The following is a 17,156-nucleotide window of genomic DNA, read 5'->3' as shown; positions in this document are numbered from 1 at the left end:
GATGAGCCTATCCATGAATACATTAAATAGTTCCTGTAGCGCTAGAATAGACTCAATTTATTTTACATTTCATAGCTGTCAGTATAGTGTTTAAAAAATTTGCAAATGATAGTATCCATCTATATATATAAATTACAAAATCATTTCTTTTCATTGCATTTAAAAAATGTTAACTTCATATATCGAGGTCCTGCAGGTTCCCCCAACTGGTTCCCACTTTGACTTTGGCCTTTAGCTTCACGTATAGTTTCACTGCAGACTCCATCTCCCTCTTGACTATCTGTGCAACCTGCCAGAGAGTGAATAAAAGTATGAATCCATCAAGTGACCACAGATATTTTCCAAATACCTCTCACAATTAGACAGGTCAACCACTGATTTTCACACCTGTATGAGATCCTGCTCTGCGGCTTCATAGATGAGCTCATCGTGCAGCTGCAGGACAAAGTAGGCTCCCCGGAGCGGAGCCGTCCCAGCTCTGCGCCGACTTTGAGCTGGCATGAGAATAGACATGATTCATTTAGTCTCAAATGTGATTCTGTCTGCATGGGTTGTTTGTTTAAGGAAAAAAAGAAGACGACCGTGTTGAGATCACCTGTGTGTGTGTGCTGGTGAGATAGAGGTGCTGCAGGGTATGTTTTTCGTAGCCGTTTCTGGATGTTTACAGTAGCGAGTTTAACAATGTCAGCTGCTGAGCCCTGTACAGTCGTGTTCACCGCCTGACGCTCCGCCTGAATCAGCAAAGGAGACACACAGAAAGGGCATTAAATGAGGATTTGTGTATTTTTGTAAAACACGGTGTCTGCACTCTGATGGACAAGCATGCTTACATGAGCTTTGATGTGTGTATTGGTGCTGGTGATTCCAGCTAAATATCTCCTACGGCCCATCAGCGTCTGAACGTAGCCGTCCTTCGTGCACTTCTTCACCGTCTGTTTAAGAAAAGCACTGATCCCTGAAATGGACGACAGGACATGGACATATGTGTTTCAGACCAGCGGTTTCTGGATCGGGTTCTTTCTTCAGCTCTGCACTTCCATCGGATGACAGGTGAAACGCTTTAAAGAACCAAGAAACAAAGTCCATTTGCCTTTATTCAAGCTCCTAGTGTAATAATGACCTGACGACTGAGAATCGACACCAATATTTGAATCTACAGCAGTCCTGCTTTTATAGAAGCGCTCACAGTTGCTGCTGATCAATTAAGAAAGTGCATTTGATGAGCTGAAATTAGCTGCCACTTACCCTCTTAACTCCTATTCAAACAGTCAGAGTGAACTTAGTTTGCCTCGGCATTTTGGCTTAATTTTTGCTGACTGAATAATTACACAATGTAGTATGTTGCGTTAATGTTCATTTGAGGCTTAATGTGCCTAACTTTAAGATCTGGCTGGGACCAGAGGATTGTTTTATTCCGTCCTGAATCATGAAACCTTGGACGTAAAAGAGTGTGTTCTATCTTTTTCTACCATCTGTATTTGCTCCAGAGCGTACTTTGAGTGGTTTTGTGCCATGAACAGTATTTATCAGATCCTTTAAAAGCAACTGTATACCATTGATAACGAGCAAACCTTCACTATATCGCAATCTTAAAGAGTACTTCTTGTGATTAGAAATAAATCGGGGGTTAGTGTTGGTGTATACCTTTGTATCTGGCTTTGAAACTCTCGATGTAGCAGGCAGCATCATTCTCCTCCACACCCATTTGCTCCCCCAGAGACTTCGCTCCCATTCCATAGATGATGCCGTAGCAAATCTGTCCACCAACACATGTACACAGAGGTGAGCTTACAAGTGAGAATCCATGCATCTCCATTTATGTAAACCTTTTTCTCCCGCCTAGTTGGACCTGTTTTGCCTGTTGTCTGAGGCTGTCCTGCACAGACTCTGGGTCAACACTTTTCCACTCTGCAGCGATGCAGCGAAACACGTCTGCTCCTCCATTCAGCACCTTGTGAACACAAAGAGGCTCTGTGACTTCACTCCGCTGACAGATTTAATTGAAACGTTGTCTTGCTTTGCCACTGACCTGCAGAAGGCGCTGATCCTTTGAGAGGTGAGCCAGCACTCGCAGCTCCAGCTGGGAGTAATCAGCTGCTAATATCATTCCGCCTACAGTCCAGTACAAACAAACATGGCTGATGACCGAAACTAAGCCACATGCAAAAAGACTGATTTATGTTACCATGCAAACCTGAAAAAGGAATGAAAGCATGACGCATGCTAACGGAGAAGGATGGGCCCTGTTCTGCAGTTTCAGCAGTAACCGTCGGCAACACAGAGGATCTCCTCTTTCTGAAACAACATTTTAATAACAGCCAGTCATTTCCAACACCTTTTATTCCTCTTTACTCAAACCATAGTCAGCTTCGAAGTAACCTCACAAAATTAAGTGCATCTCCACTCTTAACAGAATGCAGCGTTGTGCATTCTGATACTTTAGTGAACAATATGAGTAACGTGGCTTTATATTAGAAATCCATTTTCAAACTGAACTCCATTCAACACAGCAAGATTTGCACAGTTGAAAAGCTATAGGGGTTATCATGAAAATTACTGTGAAAGACTGGATTCAACATCCCAAATAAAGAAAAAGAAGTAAATATGGATCAGTACACGCTGCATTACTTTTGTTTTTGAAAAATTTAAAATCTTCCTCCAGGCACTGGTCGAACCATGAACTGTAAATGAATGATGGAAGAAGCAGCTGTGACTTGCCCCATTGGTTTTTGAACCCTCAGGCTTTCACCATCCTGCTGCTTTTGGAGCCAGAAGTGACCATATTTGGGCCTGGACAGTGATGAAAGCCGACTGAACAATAGCATGTTATCTTTGACAAATTATTTAAGAAGGAACCAAGTTTTGCACCTTCAGGCTTTGCATTTTATGAGAGAAGTTTAAGTCATTTTTTAATGGACGTCTACTTGAGCCAACAATACTTGAGCATGCAGAGGCATTGAACTTAAAGGCGTCTTTGCACTGGCTTTATATTTGAGATTGGACGGCTACATCCTTCTTTTTCTGACAGTCTATGGACTAAACTCTTAAAAAACTATTCCCTTTATCGTGACTGCAGGTTTAGAAGATTTGGGGAATTTATGAATCCTATTTCCTGTACATTCTTTATTGAAATTGCAACACTGATAACCCATTAGCAGACAGAAGAAGATCATGAGCAGGGACCTTTGATGCAGAACACACCTACCCTGGTTTGTTGGTCCTGCGGAAGCCGTTTTGTGAAGGTGGGCTCTCACCGACCACTGTGGGCATGCAAATCTCAAAGTCTTTTGGGACATTCTGTATGTTGGGCTCAGTGAAGCTCACTCTGCCTAAAAACAGAATGACACTGCAAGTTATGTGTTTACATAAAATAACAGTGTGTCTTACAATAGCAAGATTTAACAGGACACTGACACTGGATTAATCACAAGTTGAAGTAAAAACTTGTGAATGTCAAATCTTTACTGGTGTCCTGGTGTGTGCATGCGTTCTACCTGTGGCCGTGTGCGTCTGGGCGATGGGGTATATCCTGTCCATCTCCAGTATAGAGTGATATTGCTTCTCCCTCTGCAGGGGGAACACCACTTTCGTCAAGGCATTGGTGATCCGCCTCCACTCCAGAATTATGCCTGGCAGCGGATGCAGGGGGCGAAGCTTCTCCAGAACATCCTGATGTGGAAAATGACACTCTTAGATCTCGGAAGTCAATGTAATTGACTGCTGCAGGGTACCTCGAACCATGTTGTGAGAAGAACATGTGATTAACGCATCATTATTACTAAATCAATCTTGTGCTGAGGTCAACATCTATTGTTCACTTGTGGTTTAAGCCACTTGGAAGGTGCTTCAGAGGACAACTGATGATATATGCTGCATGAAATATTATACTGGATCTGATTCAATACAATTATTGTATTGTTTTTTTTTTACATTCTGCAATAAACAATAAACTTGCCATGCCTGATAAATAAAATTTAAAAAAAAAAAACAGTAATCACATATCGCTACAGAAACCTTGGTGGTGCTGAACTGCTTTCCGAGTCGTATTCTGCCACCGCCTCTCCTGGCATAGCCCAGAGTCTTCTTACTTCTTGGTTCACCTACGTCACCGTTTGGAGGAAGGTGGAGCTCCAAGAACAAAACCTACAGTGTGAATTTAAGAATTTTGCTTTTCTTCAACATTTTTTTCCACATTTACTTCTCTGAGAGATTTGCTGTTAAATCAAAAAGCACAATTGGGGTCGTGAAGGGAGAGTTGGACCTGCGCTATGTCGTCGACGCTGGTGAGGGAGAAGCTGTGTCCAGCCAGTCTGTAAGCTTCAGATTCCAGCGCTGACAGTTTGGCTTGCATCACGTGTTTTTGTCTTTCACACTCTTCAACACTAAAGCCGAGTCCGTTCAGTTCCAACAGGGCCAGACAAACCTGGGAAGGCATCTCTATTCTCCTGAATAAATCTGACACAAACGGACAACAATGCTGAAAGTCCATCCAAACACATCATTTTCACCACATTTCCTGTACAGGGACAGTGTTTATACCTAGCGTGTCATCTTTCTCTAGCAAGCCAGTGAGGTGGTTCATGACGGCATGTATCAGCACGCTCTCGGTTGCTGCCCTGACACGAGGACAGTGTGAATGCGCATTCCCGAGTCCATCCAGCAGAGGTAATTCTTCAGGACAGTAGACAGTCACCATGCTGGGAAGAGTCCTCTCCTCGCTGCCAGGATCCAGCAGCCAGCACGCAACCTATGGTAGACACGTGTCACCTGACTATATTGATGTTTTTTTCATATTACTGTTTGAAGAAGCATTTTTCTCACCTTTGGATCTTCACATCGTCCCTCCAAGCTGATGCCGCAGCTTAGTACTAGCGTCTTGTACACCTTGATGATGTCATATGCGACCACCACACGCACCTCGTGACCAGCTGATTGTCTGCTCAGGCAGACCTTCACCTGTTCCAGCCTTTCATTAACTGGCAAATCCTCGTCCAGCGCAGGAGGAGCCAGACTGGCGCTCAGACCTGAGGGGTACCAGACACAGTAAACTCAGGGAGGCACTTTTAAAGCTGTGACGGCGTGTATCAACGTGCTGGTTTGTACCTTTGCTCTGCTCGTGCTGCAGAGATATGTAGTATGCATCACTCGCTCCCCAGCAGACAGACAGTCCTATCAAAACAAGTCCTTTGTTGTCTCTTACTGGAAAACCGTCAGCCATGTTAAGCTTCTGAGGAGCTGCAGACAGAAAGCATGCATGGATGAGGAGCCTGCATTCAACATAGATTCATTTCAGTTGTGTTGTAGCTGAAAAAATAAAATAAAAAAGACTTCCCTACAGAAATAGTTGCCGGACAAAGAGGTGAGAGCTGGCCGTACGTTAAATACTATATGAAGATGTGAGATTTGTTCACGTGTTTCAGTTACCTCTCTTGTGTTTCCCTCCTATTTCCGCCTCGGGCAGCTGTCTCTGCTTCTCCTTCTCGCAGGCCAAAGCCACAGAGTATCGCTTCTTTGTTTTCCATTCTTTAATGAAAGTGTCAAAGAGGCGCCTGTTGCTTGCCACATCTATGATGGAGAATGTCTCAGAGTTGCTAGAACAGAGCGATGCATCCTGGGACAACTGAAGAGTGAAGCCTTCGAGAGTCTCTGGAGGCTCTGTGTCAGAGGGAGGCTTGGGCTGTGGTGAGGGGGGGGAAACACGCTCTGTGGGAAGACTGGGGTCCTTGCTCCTGTGTAGCAATGGTTTGGTATTTGAACTCGAGCGTGGAACAGACTTCAGTTCCTTTTTTGCCTCATTTTTACTGTCAGAAGCTGAAACATTGTTTCCTGTGTGAGATGTAGGACATTTTATGTTTGCTGATTCCTCTTGAAGGGGGTTTGAAGGAGTTGACTGTCCGAGTGGCCGAGTGGTGACAGTTGACTGGACAAACGAGGTGGTCAGTTTGACTCTTGGTGTGACAGGTGGTGTTTCCTGGGTCGGGGGGATGAGGTCACAAGCAGAGCCTGGTCTCTCTGTTGCATTCTCTTTGCCTTTTTGGGAGGGTTGTCCTTTTTGGGAGTCATTGTTTGCAGCATCATGCTGTTGGGACTTCTTCCCTTCTCTGACCTGTTGTATCACTGGCTGTGGCAACAGTGGAGCATCTGCTGTGTTTGTAGCAGCAGCAGCAGCTTGCGTTTGACAGGCTGTGTGGCCGGGTTGCTCAGTCATACTAGGCCAACGGTCAAAGATTTCCTGTAAACCTGGACTGCAATAAAACGTACTTTCCGGTGCATTCTGCACAGGTGAATGTTTTAGAACTGCATTATCTGAACATAAAGCATCGATTTCTTCTTCTTTTTCCTCATTTGTTTTCCTCTCTTTTGCAGTTTCCCCCTCTGCATGAATCATTTCATGTCTCTCACCAGCATTGACGTCTTTCTCCTCGTCACGCTCATTTTGACAGTCTATGTTTGGTTGCTGCACCTCTTGCTCCCTTTCAGTGTTCTCTGCGTGTCTCAACAGACTCCGTCTCTCCAAAAAGTGTTCACCGACCAACAGCGAGTCACCCCACTCCGACAGGTTAAAGAAGGACTCGCCCCACTGGATTGCCTCCTGCTCTTCAGCTTCCTGGTTGGCAAGAAGCTCGCTGTGACGTCTCTGATGGGTCATTGGAAGAAGACACTCAACTCTGACCTCCTGGCTGGCAGATTCTTCTTCATCTGGTAGGTCTGGCACATGGTGTGGCTTCACAGCTGCCACTACGGGACTTTCATACATGCTGTCAAACAGGAAGCTGCTGCTTCTGTTAGGACTTTCCGATGCAGCCTGATTAGCTTCAGGGTGCTGATCATCAAGCGCGTCTTCATTTTGATCTTCATCCCCTTCATCACTAGCAACTGGAGCAGGGGATATCTGTGAAAACAGGATCATAGTTTTAGATTTTTATGGAAGCTTAATACTTAACTGTATTCATGACCTTCAGGTGATTGCAGTCACTTACCTGATGGCTGGTGTTAAGGATGAGCGCCATCTGGCTATCTGTGAGAGAAATATTAAATCTTGGAGATGTTATGTTCGAGCCTTCAACGTCCCTCTTTCTCTCCTCTAGGTTTCCCATTTGGTCTACAGCTGCTCCTACCCTTTCCTCCTCTCTTACCTCTTGCAGTTCTACCAACTGAGCTGCACCTCCATCACTCTGAACCCTGCATCTGTATGTCTGTTGAACGATTATTCTCTCTGTCTGAGTGTCCAGTTCAAAGCTGTCCCCAAAACTTTCTTCTCCCACGTTAACCTGTCCCCCATCTTCATCTGTTTTATCGCCTGCGTACAGCTCAGGTGATGAAAACTTATCTACCTCTGCAGCATCAACCCGCCTTCGTTTGGCCTTGGGAGAGAAAAAGGGAACCGAGGCAGGAGAGACAGACAGCGGGGAGTCCGGCATATCTGCTTGTGTAGTCGCAGAAAGAGCATGAGGGGTTTTTTGCACAGGGCCAAGAACAGAAGTCGTATGCACCTGCCCTAAAGGCGCTGCAGTTTGGACAGAGGAAATCACTGTGGATTTTGAGTAGGATGTCTCAGCAGCCCTCATATCATCTTGTGGGCTTCTGTCTGTTTGTATGGACTGGAGGACTTTGCTTAAAGCTCTAGAGTGCTTTAGTTTTCCTGGCTGCAAAGGTGAGGTAGTGAGTTTAGTGAGGCACTCTGTTGTGGATGCAGACAACCTCTGTTGTTGCTCATGCCGGGATATCAGGGCTCTAAAGCGGGGGGGTGGTGCCGGAGACGGTGAGGGCAGAGGCAGAGGCAGAGGCAGAGGTAGGGGGCTGGACACAATCTCAGCCAACTCCTGTGTTAAGCTCTTTTCAGCAGCAGGCTGATTCACCTGATTCTTTGGTCTGATTGAAGTGCTTCCTTTACTCATCTCTCCATCTTGTTCTGACTCTTTGTTTGCATTTTTTTCTTCTAGATTGTCTGTGCTGTTATGCTCAGTTTTTTTTGCCTTAGATTTCCTTTTTTCTTTGGCTCTTTCTACTGGAACTGGCTCTTTCTCTCTGTCTTTTTGCCTGACTTCTGGTTCAGCAGCGTTTTCATTTCTGGCCCCTCCGTCTTGACCTCTTTTCCCTTCAACCACTTTCTTCTCATTGTTAACATCTTTCTCTTCTTTCTTGCTAAACCTGTCCGTGCCTCCACTCTTTCTCTGCATTCTCTTTTGATGCCCTTCAGAGCTGTCTTTCTGCGCATCGTGTGTGCTGAGTTGAGAGTCAGACTGAGTGTCTGAGTCCCTACTGGGATGATCATCAGGGCTGCAGACAGAGGAAGGGGGAAGTGCTGCCGGATCCCACTGAACTCCTAACTGAGCCAGGTCTTCTTGAAGGAGGAGCCTCGCCTCAGACACTATCTCAACAGCAGCTTCTTCTTCTGTTAGAGCTCGTCCACCCGTGACCCACACGCAGCGGAGCTTTCGCCTCTCTGCTGCCTCCATTTCACTTTCATCCACGGCACGCTTAGAACTGAAGATTTTCAGAGGTACATAAAATAGAGAGAGCAGTGAAAACTATGGACATTTTTTAACAGCAGTTATAAATGTTTTGAGATGAATCGGCTGGCTACGCACATGTGTTATCAGAGACTATCGTGTTGTGGCTTGTACACAGAAGTTGCTGGAGACATTTTGGTTTGCAAAGTTCATACTTCGATAAAGTTTCACATTTAAAAGAATTTGTAGTTTTGATTCTACGTATAATTATGATCCAGCTTGGGTAGCAGCCTGAACTAAAAGGACTTATGAGTGAAATGGTTTTAAAAAATGAGCAAGTTTTCCATGATAACACTTTGGTATCTTCCCGGCCTCCATCACTTATCTACCAGGTTCCACTGAGAGGCAGTCATATAGGTTTAGGTTTTGCCAGGAAATAAAATTGATATTTTATCATAGTGTATTCATATCCTGAAATGACACAATTGGTAAGTTGGGCTGATTTAGAAAGCTTCTAATAGAACATTTTGAAATACAGTGTTCCATATTGCATGAGAAGCCTTTATTTTTTATTTTTAGGAGCACTACGTTATGAACAAATGCCTTCTTTAGAGACTAGTATGGTTCCTACACATACTACACATACACTGACACACACTTGCCTCTTAAATGGGACTGCATTCCGCAAGGCTTTCTCCACATCAGCAACAGTTGCCCTGGCTAGTTCTGCCACAGTGCAGAGACCCTGGGCGTAGAGCGCTCTGGCTCGTGTCCCATTCAGAAGGGACACTCTGACCAGGTCGACAAGCTCCCGCTGGACTCCGAAGCTCAGCCTGGTCTGGTACTGCGACAACAGCAGCTCCATGTTGTGCCAGCCCAGGCGCTTGCAGAATACTGTTACCATACCTGAGGGAGCCACGTACAGTATGTCATTTTCCATCAGTGAGCTCGTCTTGTCCTTCTTTCACTTTCTTGCTGCGTTTACATAGATTAACAAAGGTCATTCAGACGATGTGCACCCAGAGAAACTCACTGTGAGCCACATTTAGATAGCTAACCTCCAAGTCTTAAAATAGGACCATTTAGACCATCTTAAAGTCACTTGACAGATACCTTACTATGAAAAAAATCATGTCAAAAGTGATGCTGCCTCTTGTTATAAGCTGCTCAAGTTGTTATTGGAAGGAAGGGTCCTGTTTAACATATCTTTAACATATCTTTGTGGAGAGTTAAAAGGCAGCAGATTTTAGAGCCTAACATGCCATCTTGCTAGTTTCAACACTTTCACGCTCGCACCTGCATATGTGGAAGCAGACTGTTGGAGGGACTGTAGCTGCCCGCGATTGCAGTTGTATTTAGATGCAACATTTCCCAAAGGCACCTCATTCACCAGATCCTGCAGAACAAGAGTGGTGAAGAACCTGAGGAGAGATTAAAAAGAAGGGGCACATGCATCAGTGGGGTTTTTCAGCTTTTATGAAATCGCCTTAATGATTGGGATCACTGAGCTCACAAAGAACAAATTAACAGAATTAAGTAATTCGGTACCATAAAGGCAGCAAGATTAAACCTTCTCTCACCCAAACTAGACCGTTAAACGCTTTGCACACAACTTTTACTCGAAAGCTGATGTGTTAAATCAAAGTATAGCGTTCAGGTATCTTTAAAACTGATAACTGCAACTGGAAAATTCAATTTGTTAAACGTTTCAACTGTTTTCATACACACATTTGGATGTAATATCACAAACAGCAAGTTCCTGATAAAAAGGAACAGAAGAAAAGTAAAGAACCAGTAAAGGGACTGTTAACAAAGACAGCCTGTACATGTACCTTCTGTGCAGTAATCAACAAATGTGTGCTTTACCGTTTATGAATGGCCATCTGTCTACGCTGCTTTTCTGTCTTGGCAACCAGTTTGCCACTGACAGATCGTGCAAGAAAGCCCTCTTGGACACCAACCATCTCTGCCACTCTCTTCATCGACGACGGTAGCTGCTCCCACAAACAGAAGAACTGATACCAGTCTATGGTAGTCCACTCCGCATACAGTGGTGTAATCTGAGTAGGATTCAGACATAGGACTTCATGCTTTTGACTGTTTTTTAACACTTTTGTTAGTTTACCACAAAAATAAGAACTGATACGCTTTATAACATGTATTGGGAAGATCAAGAGAAAGCATATAGTCACAAGAAGTCATTTTTACGAAGTTAAAGTATGTGTACCAGATACAGAATGTGCAAATCATTTTCTAGTACAAAGCCCTTCATGGCCCGCTGGAGATCTGCAAATATTCCCAGAGCCTCTGGAGGAGAGAGGGACGAGGAAAGGGTCGCAGCTCCGAGTTGGGTTGGACAGTAGCGCTCATCTGGAAGTGCAAAGAAATCAGAGAAAAATCAACAATATATAAGCTCAAATGATAAATTAGCTTTGATCCATTGGAGAAGCATGCAAAATTTGTTTAAGTATGACTAAAGTGTCAAATATCTGTTGTTGCCAGTTGATCACCACATTAATAGAGGTAATGCCAAGTAAAGGTTGGGTATGACAGCACTAGCAGAACTGTCACATTACCTTGCCCTTCCTTCTGAATACTAATGAATTCATTCTCCATCAGCCATTCAACAGAGGCCTCAATAGCTCCTCTGTTGGTCTCTTCATTAGATTCTTTCTTGCCGTCGCATTTCAGGCTGGCAGCTAAAAGTGAGCACGAAGCATACAACCCCACATCCTGTGGAGTGCTGGCCACGCCGCCAACGATTATCTGTGAGTTAAAATGATGTGAAAACGGGACATAAAACAATTGCAGACATCTTGATGCAGGTATTTGTCATTACCTTTGACTGTATATCAGTTCAATATAGAGAAAACTACTGCATAAGAGGGGATTTAACTGAATCTTGACAGCATTAGGTAGTTCCACTGTTGCCGGTTTAAGTTAGATATTAATCATACCTCCAGGATGGCTCGTAGCATGCTAGTTGTGACACCTTCACCCTCCCTTCTCAGCAGGCAGCTGCTGATCGGCTGAAGAGCACCTTTAAGGAGACTAATACCTTTCTGGCGCTCTGCCTGCTTACACACCAACACACTTTCACCTACAGGGGTTGAACAGAATGATACGATAGCAAAGAAAAGGTACCGCAGACATCCAAACTAGCAAAAAAACAAGTGTTTTTCTTTTTCCGTACCTATAGTGTCCACTCCTTTCCTCCCTGCCCGTCCAGCCATCTGTTTGTATGTGAGCGGGTCCAGCAGGTGTCCATTGAAAGTTGGGGTTCGGATGATGACCCTGCGGGCTGGAAGATTAACCCCTGAAGAGAGGGTAGAGGTAGCGGCCAGGACTTTGACCAAGCCCTGACGAAAAGCTCCCTCCAACACGTCCCGCTCATCAAATGTCAAACCTGCAGAGTGAAATTTCATCTCATTTACATATACTGACAAAAAAGAGAAATACATGCTGTTATTAAAGGGTTACATGAACGCGTTCACCAGCATGGTGGAAGGCCACCCCCCACGGCACAGAGCGCTGCAGGATGGGGTCCAAACCAGCCGGAGTTCGTCTCAACTGGGCTGTTACATCCGCCAGTCCCTCCTGATTAAGACACACCGGCTGAGGCTCCGCTTCACCCTGACGGTCTGGAGCAAAGACAAGACAACTGAAAGTTTTAGACACAGTTTACTAAAACACGACAAGCTCAAACTTCCCTTAAAATCTGACATTTGATACGTGGTGCACAGTCTTGCTCTTATTCTTATTCGGCTTTCACATACCAGTATGTCTGAGGTTATAGAACTCTCGAGCGATGGAATCCGACAGTTTCTCACACCAGTTCTTTGAAGGGCAGAACAGGAGCACCGAGTGGCCCTCTCTCACCGTCTCGTAACTCAAGCTCACAATGTGGTCATCATCACCCTGTAAACAGAGGAGCGGTCAGTCAAATTACATGAGAAAATCATAGAAAACTAAACAAATTGCTGTTCGCCTGTTGATGACACTGTGAAAAATGGAAACGCAACAGAAAGCGATGGTTTACAGGTGTCTGAAACATTCTAGTTCAGTGAGAGAATGCTTGAGCACAATCTGTCTTTAAACATATGCTCATTTGAATTTGATGCCAAAACCTCTTGAGAAAAGCTTGAAGGAATAAAAGCAAACATTTTGTGGAACATCTCACCACTAATTAGACTAACCAGCAACAGTTTTATTGGATATAGAAAGACCATAAAACACCATCTCAGAAACGATGAGTTTGTCAGAAGTAAAGAGAGCCGGGGATCGTCTTTCCATCGCAGATTATATATGAAATGGTTCAATTAATTTAAAAGCAACATTTCTCAATGTAAAATTGCAAAGAATTTGTGGGTTTATATGTAGGGATCATCAGTCAAAGATTCAGAGCATCAGGAGAGAGCTTCTTATGTGTGGGAGGAGGTCATTATCTTCAGGCCATCAGGCTGTCAGCGCGGTGTTAAAAACAGGCGCGGTTCTGTGGTGAAACTCACTGAATTCAGTTAGGAACAACCAATGTAACTGAGCAGAATTCATCACCCTCAAAGTCAACTTTAAGCTCTACCGTGCAAAGAAAAACGCATTTCACTCAGAGATGCAGCTGTATTTTCACATCACCTTTATAAGAAAACAAGAAGCAGTCCTGTCATGACGGCACTTTCAGTCAGTCCGTCCTCTGAATCTTATGGTGGGAAATCATGCGGAAATGTTGGACTTCTGTAGGTTTCACTGAGCTTATCTCAAATACGCACAATTATACATTCAATTTGTAATTGTAAAAAGCCCAAAAGAAAGAAGGACCAGCTCAGTAAAGCAGCATCACCAGGTTTTGGAGCAACACGTGCTGCCATCCAGACGGCATCTTTTTCAGGGAAGGCGTCGCTCATTTCAGCAACATGAGGCCTGAACTCTTTCTGCACATACATCTTTCACTTTCAAACCCGTAGCAACTGGTGTTTTCAGTTGCCACACTTACAGAGTGCTGCTAAAACAACAGGTGATGGAACACAGTCGCCCCTTTTCAAAGGGAGCTGCCATCAAATTAAAAATAAATTAATATTTTAAAACAAAACAAGAAAAATCTGGGTTTAAATATATGGCATACTGGCTTTGTTCTATCTATATGAAAACATGTAGTTTAAAATATTTGTAAAGCCATTGAACTGTCATCTTATTCACTTGCTGGGAGTGTAAACTGCATCATCTCTGAACCATAATCCATTTCAGTTACCTTAATATGGAGAGAAGGGGTGAATTGCTGGACCACAGAGAGGCTCTTGTCGTAGATGTTAGTGCCAACTTTAAGATGTTCGTGCAGGGGCACAGGTCTGTAGTCTGTCTGGTAAAGCTCTGCACCCAACCAGCTCGCCAGGAGTGAGAGGTTTGGCAAAGTGGCACTCATGCCGATTACCTGAACACCCTCAGACAGAGATCTGTAGAAACACTAATTAGCATGTGTGCCAGAAGAGTGTAATTTGCAAAAGCTTTTTGTAAAGAAAATGTCAGGAGATCGAGCTCATAGACACGGACCCCGTGGTGCTGCGTTTCTGTGCGATGTAGCGGATTTTGGTCAGAAGCAGTTCCAGCAGGTATCCTCTTCCAGAATCTCCAACCATGTGCAACTCATCGACAACCACCATACCTAGCAGCACAGAGACAACACTTCGTAATCCTGTCATAAAGTCGCAATCTGTGTTCTGCTATGTACAATCAGAGCCACAAGCAGCAAGTATTTCTACTAGAGTATCTTCTGTAAAAAATACAGTCCAAGAGGTCCATGCAAAGGCATGTGCTGTGGCATAAAATGGAGGAATTTAGGAGATTGTTAGAATGAACAATTATCCAATATCTGGCATCACTTTTCTTTCCAGTGACTAATTCATAATCTGACTATGCACAATTACGACAGTTGCCATACCTAAGAGACCCATGCTATCTTCTTCGATGAGCCTATTAATGAGAGAATTTGCTTTTTCTATGGTGCAAACGGCCACATCCAGTGTTTTGAACCCTCCAGCGGCCGAGGTGCTGCCCATGTACCCCTCTACACGAACTCCCGCCTCTTCAAATACACTCTACGAGGAAAGAGATCCAATCAGAGAGACATCTAAACGCAAACAGAGCGCTTGTCAATCCAACAAAACACGTGCGTTTGAGTTGTCTGCCCACCTCTCCCTCACCTGAAGGTAGTGCATCTTCTCTTTGGCCACAGAAACAAAGGGCAGAATGAAGAGAGCTTTCCTTTTGGTCTCCAGCACGCGCTTCAGCATCAGCAGCTCTGACACAAGAGTTTTGCCGGCACTGGTGGGTGCTGAATTCAGCAATGAAAAAATATATATAAAAATAGCACAAATAAATAAATAAATGAGCCAAGACGTTTTGCTCTACGAATCCCTTTGCAAACAAATGTTGCGCTCCTTACCCGAGTACACCAGGTTCCCCCCCTGCAGCACCTTTCCCACAGTGAGGCACTGAGCCTGCCACTCAAACATTCGAGTCACTCCGTGCTTTTGGTAGCGCTCCAGAACGGGCTTCGGTAAACCCCAGCTGGATAACAGCAGCTTTTCAGCTTGCTCCACAGGAGCACAGAAGGCAGTGCCTGCAGTAGAGCAGAAGGTCCCGCCGTTACACACCACTAAAGTCAGACTATTGACAGAAGTCTTGAGTATCAAGCCTGCAATGTTGGCTTTCTGCTTCAATAGCTCAGTGTGTTCACCAGTTATTTTTTTAACCACCACTTTCTGATTTTTATGTAGTATTTTTGAGCTTCCTGGCAGCTATGTGTGTGCGTTTTATACACATACTTTATGTATATATTTACATAAACCTGCCTTTTCTCTGGCTCATTTAACTGAAGCCTTGTTTGCAAACAGCCCAAACGGACTGATACAAATTGAAATAAGAGTGCAAATGTGTGTCTTTAAGCTCTGCCTTGAAGAGGATCTGTGCATCCAATCTACTTTCGAAGCTTTATACTCCTACTTTATACTACTTTTTTTGGTTTTGTGCTTACAAATTGTTAATCCCTATAACATGTGGGAAAAAAATGTCCATATAGTACCTCTGCATTTTTTTCCCACCATGGCAATTTAATCTAGCCTGACAAGATGTGAAAGGGATAAAAAAAAATTTAAAAAAATAAAAATAAAAAAAAAACATAATTAACGACAGAGACACGAATAGAGGAAGAAGGTTTTCCGGTTGTGCTCAAAGCACCTCACCTGGCTGAGGTAGAGTGTCACTGAGAGTGCTGAGCTCCATGCCAGTGGGCACTGTGAGCACAGAGGCGGATTGATTCTGTAACGATCGCTGGAGTTTGGCCCTCTTCGTAGCTGCTGCAAGACGTGTGGGGCTGAATAAGATGTAGTCCCTGGATACATCCAGCGGTGGATCAGCATCCGTTCTTGATTGACATTTGTCATTGCTAGGAGGTGAGCTCTTTCTTCTGTGTGTCTGCCTATTTAAGTATAAAGAGTGAGTAGGAAAATGCAAACTGAAAAATATAGAAGCAGGTCATCAAAATGAAGGAAAAACACATCTTAAACTTACTTAACATCTAAGTAAAGACTTACATGCTGGAGCTGACAGCTTTCCGACAAGGCAGAGGCTTGGCAGAGACGGGAGCAGGTTTTGAATGGAAATTGTCTTGATCCCTCTGAGGATGATTCACTTCCCCAGAGTCCTCACTGAAGAGAAGCTTCTGAGCAAGGTCTCTGCAGTCAGTTCTCCATCCAGGTCTCTTACAATCCCCGTTACGCCCACAGTCTCCCTCCTGAGAACGAGGGCCCCTGCTGGGTCTCCCATCTGTGGGCTGTGGAGATGCCCCATTCCCCATCTGCACTAAGCCGTTCTCCTTCTTTTCGTGTGCAGTCGGAACAAAGGGTCGAGGAGGAGCAAAGGCACCTGCCGAACCTGGTTCTTTCTGAGCAGGTCTGTTCAGTGTTGTTGAGCAAGCGGCCTTTACAGCATCAGCAGCATCCAAAAACTGCAGCATCTCTTCATCGAGAGCTAAGGAAGATTCCCCCGGCTGCAACCAAGCTCCTTTAGCCTAACATGGGGAGAAGAAAAAAAAAATGGTTGTCATATTTTCAGTCGAAAGAGTTGTCAGAAAAAGTTTTACAAAAACTCTGACTCACCATGCTGCCATCTCTGCTAATGCTGTGCAATTTGCTTGTTTTGTCTGACAGATAGCGTGCATTCTGCAACAGTCTGTCTCCGTCGGGTGGCTCATCATTACCTTGGATGCTGCGCTCAGAGATATGATGTTTTAACACAGGCACAACTGACGTACGTTGTCAGACACGTCAGTTAACCACGCTGGAAGAGGTTTCCAGGCAACAGGAAGAATCGCAACTATTCTCTATCAAACAGCGACAAAGGTAAAGTGTTGTCCAAACTTACCTTGTTTTCCTTTTGATCTGGTGCTGTCCCATGTAACTTTTTTTTTTTGGAGGACCCGAGGTCATGCCGAAGATGTTGACACTGGTGTTGACAAACGCCTGAGGAATTGAATGTTAACTAACATGACATCCAAGGAACTCTTTTCACGGGGTTATAAACTGTATTTTATGTTTTTGAACTGCTGGGTATAAACGCTGTGGTGCGCTATGCTAAACAACACATTAGAAATCAAAAAGACCGCCGGAGTGCCACCTCGGTGTATCACTAAATGTGTCCTGCGGAAAACAG

General features: G+C 44.3%; 1 protein-coding gene across 1 annotated transcript; it reads right to left on the bottom strand.

Annotated features, from left to right (window-relative positions):
- Window positions 1-131: 131 nt before the first annotated feature.
- polq (polymerase (DNA directed), theta) lies at window positions 132-17,041 on the bottom strand. The gene is made up of 35 exons (XM_072383289.1): window positions 16,869-17,041; window positions 16,604-16,712; window positions 16,040-16,515; window positions 15,689-15,924; window positions 14,890-15,066; window positions 14,648-14,778; window positions 14,386-14,542; window positions 13,998-14,109; window positions 13,699-13,900; window positions 12,230-12,371; window positions 11,948-12,094; window positions 11,647-11,859; window positions 11,411-11,553; window positions 11,030-11,219; window positions 10,681-10,823; window positions 10,320-10,513; window positions 9,750-9,874; window positions 9,116-9,359; window positions 6,981-8,487; window positions 5,425-6,892; window positions 5,104-5,244; window positions 4,822-5,024; window positions 4,540-4,747; window positions 4,262-4,455; window positions 4,015-4,143; window positions 3,495-3,669; window positions 3,206-3,329; window positions 2,195-2,295; window positions 2,030-2,112; window positions 1,850-1,951; window positions 1,645-1,756; window positions 831-955; window positions 596-731; window positions 388-494; window positions 132-289 (listed from the first exon to the last, which is right to left on the bottom strand). Exons 1-35 carry the CDS (start codon window positions 16,931-16,933, stop codon window positions 176-178), a joined length of 8,235 nt encoding a protein of 2,744 aa, XP_072239390.1. The 5' UTR covers window positions 16,934-17,041; the 3' UTR covers window positions 132-175.
- Window positions 17,042-17,156: the final 115 nt, after the last annotated feature.

Source organism: Leuresthes tenuis, unplaced genomic scaffold (assembly GCF_036924035.1).
Source record: "Leuresthes tenuis unplaced genomic scaffold, fLeuTen1.0.hap1 SCAF_4, whole genome shotgun sequence".
NCBI lineage: Eukaryota > Metazoa > Chordata > Actinopteri > Atheriniformes > Atherinopsidae > Leuresthes > Leuresthes tenuis.
This window is presented reverse-complemented; position numbering and strand designations above follow the sequence as displayed.

Excerpts from the sequence above, each read along its gene's own strand:
- polq (XM_072383289.1), bottom strand. The coding sequence starts at position 16,933 with ATGACCTCGGGTCCTCCAAAAAAAAAAAGTTACATGGGACAGCACCAG. Across the intron at positions 8,488-9,115 it reads AATGCAGTCCCATTTAAGAG|TTCTAAGCGTGCCGTGGATG; the intron begins GCAAGTGTGTGT and ends GAAAATCTTCAG. Across the intron at positions 4,144-4,261 it reads GCGTCGACGACATAGCGCAG|GTTTTGTTCTTGGAGCTCCA; the intron begins GTCCAACTCTCC and ends TTCACACTGTAG.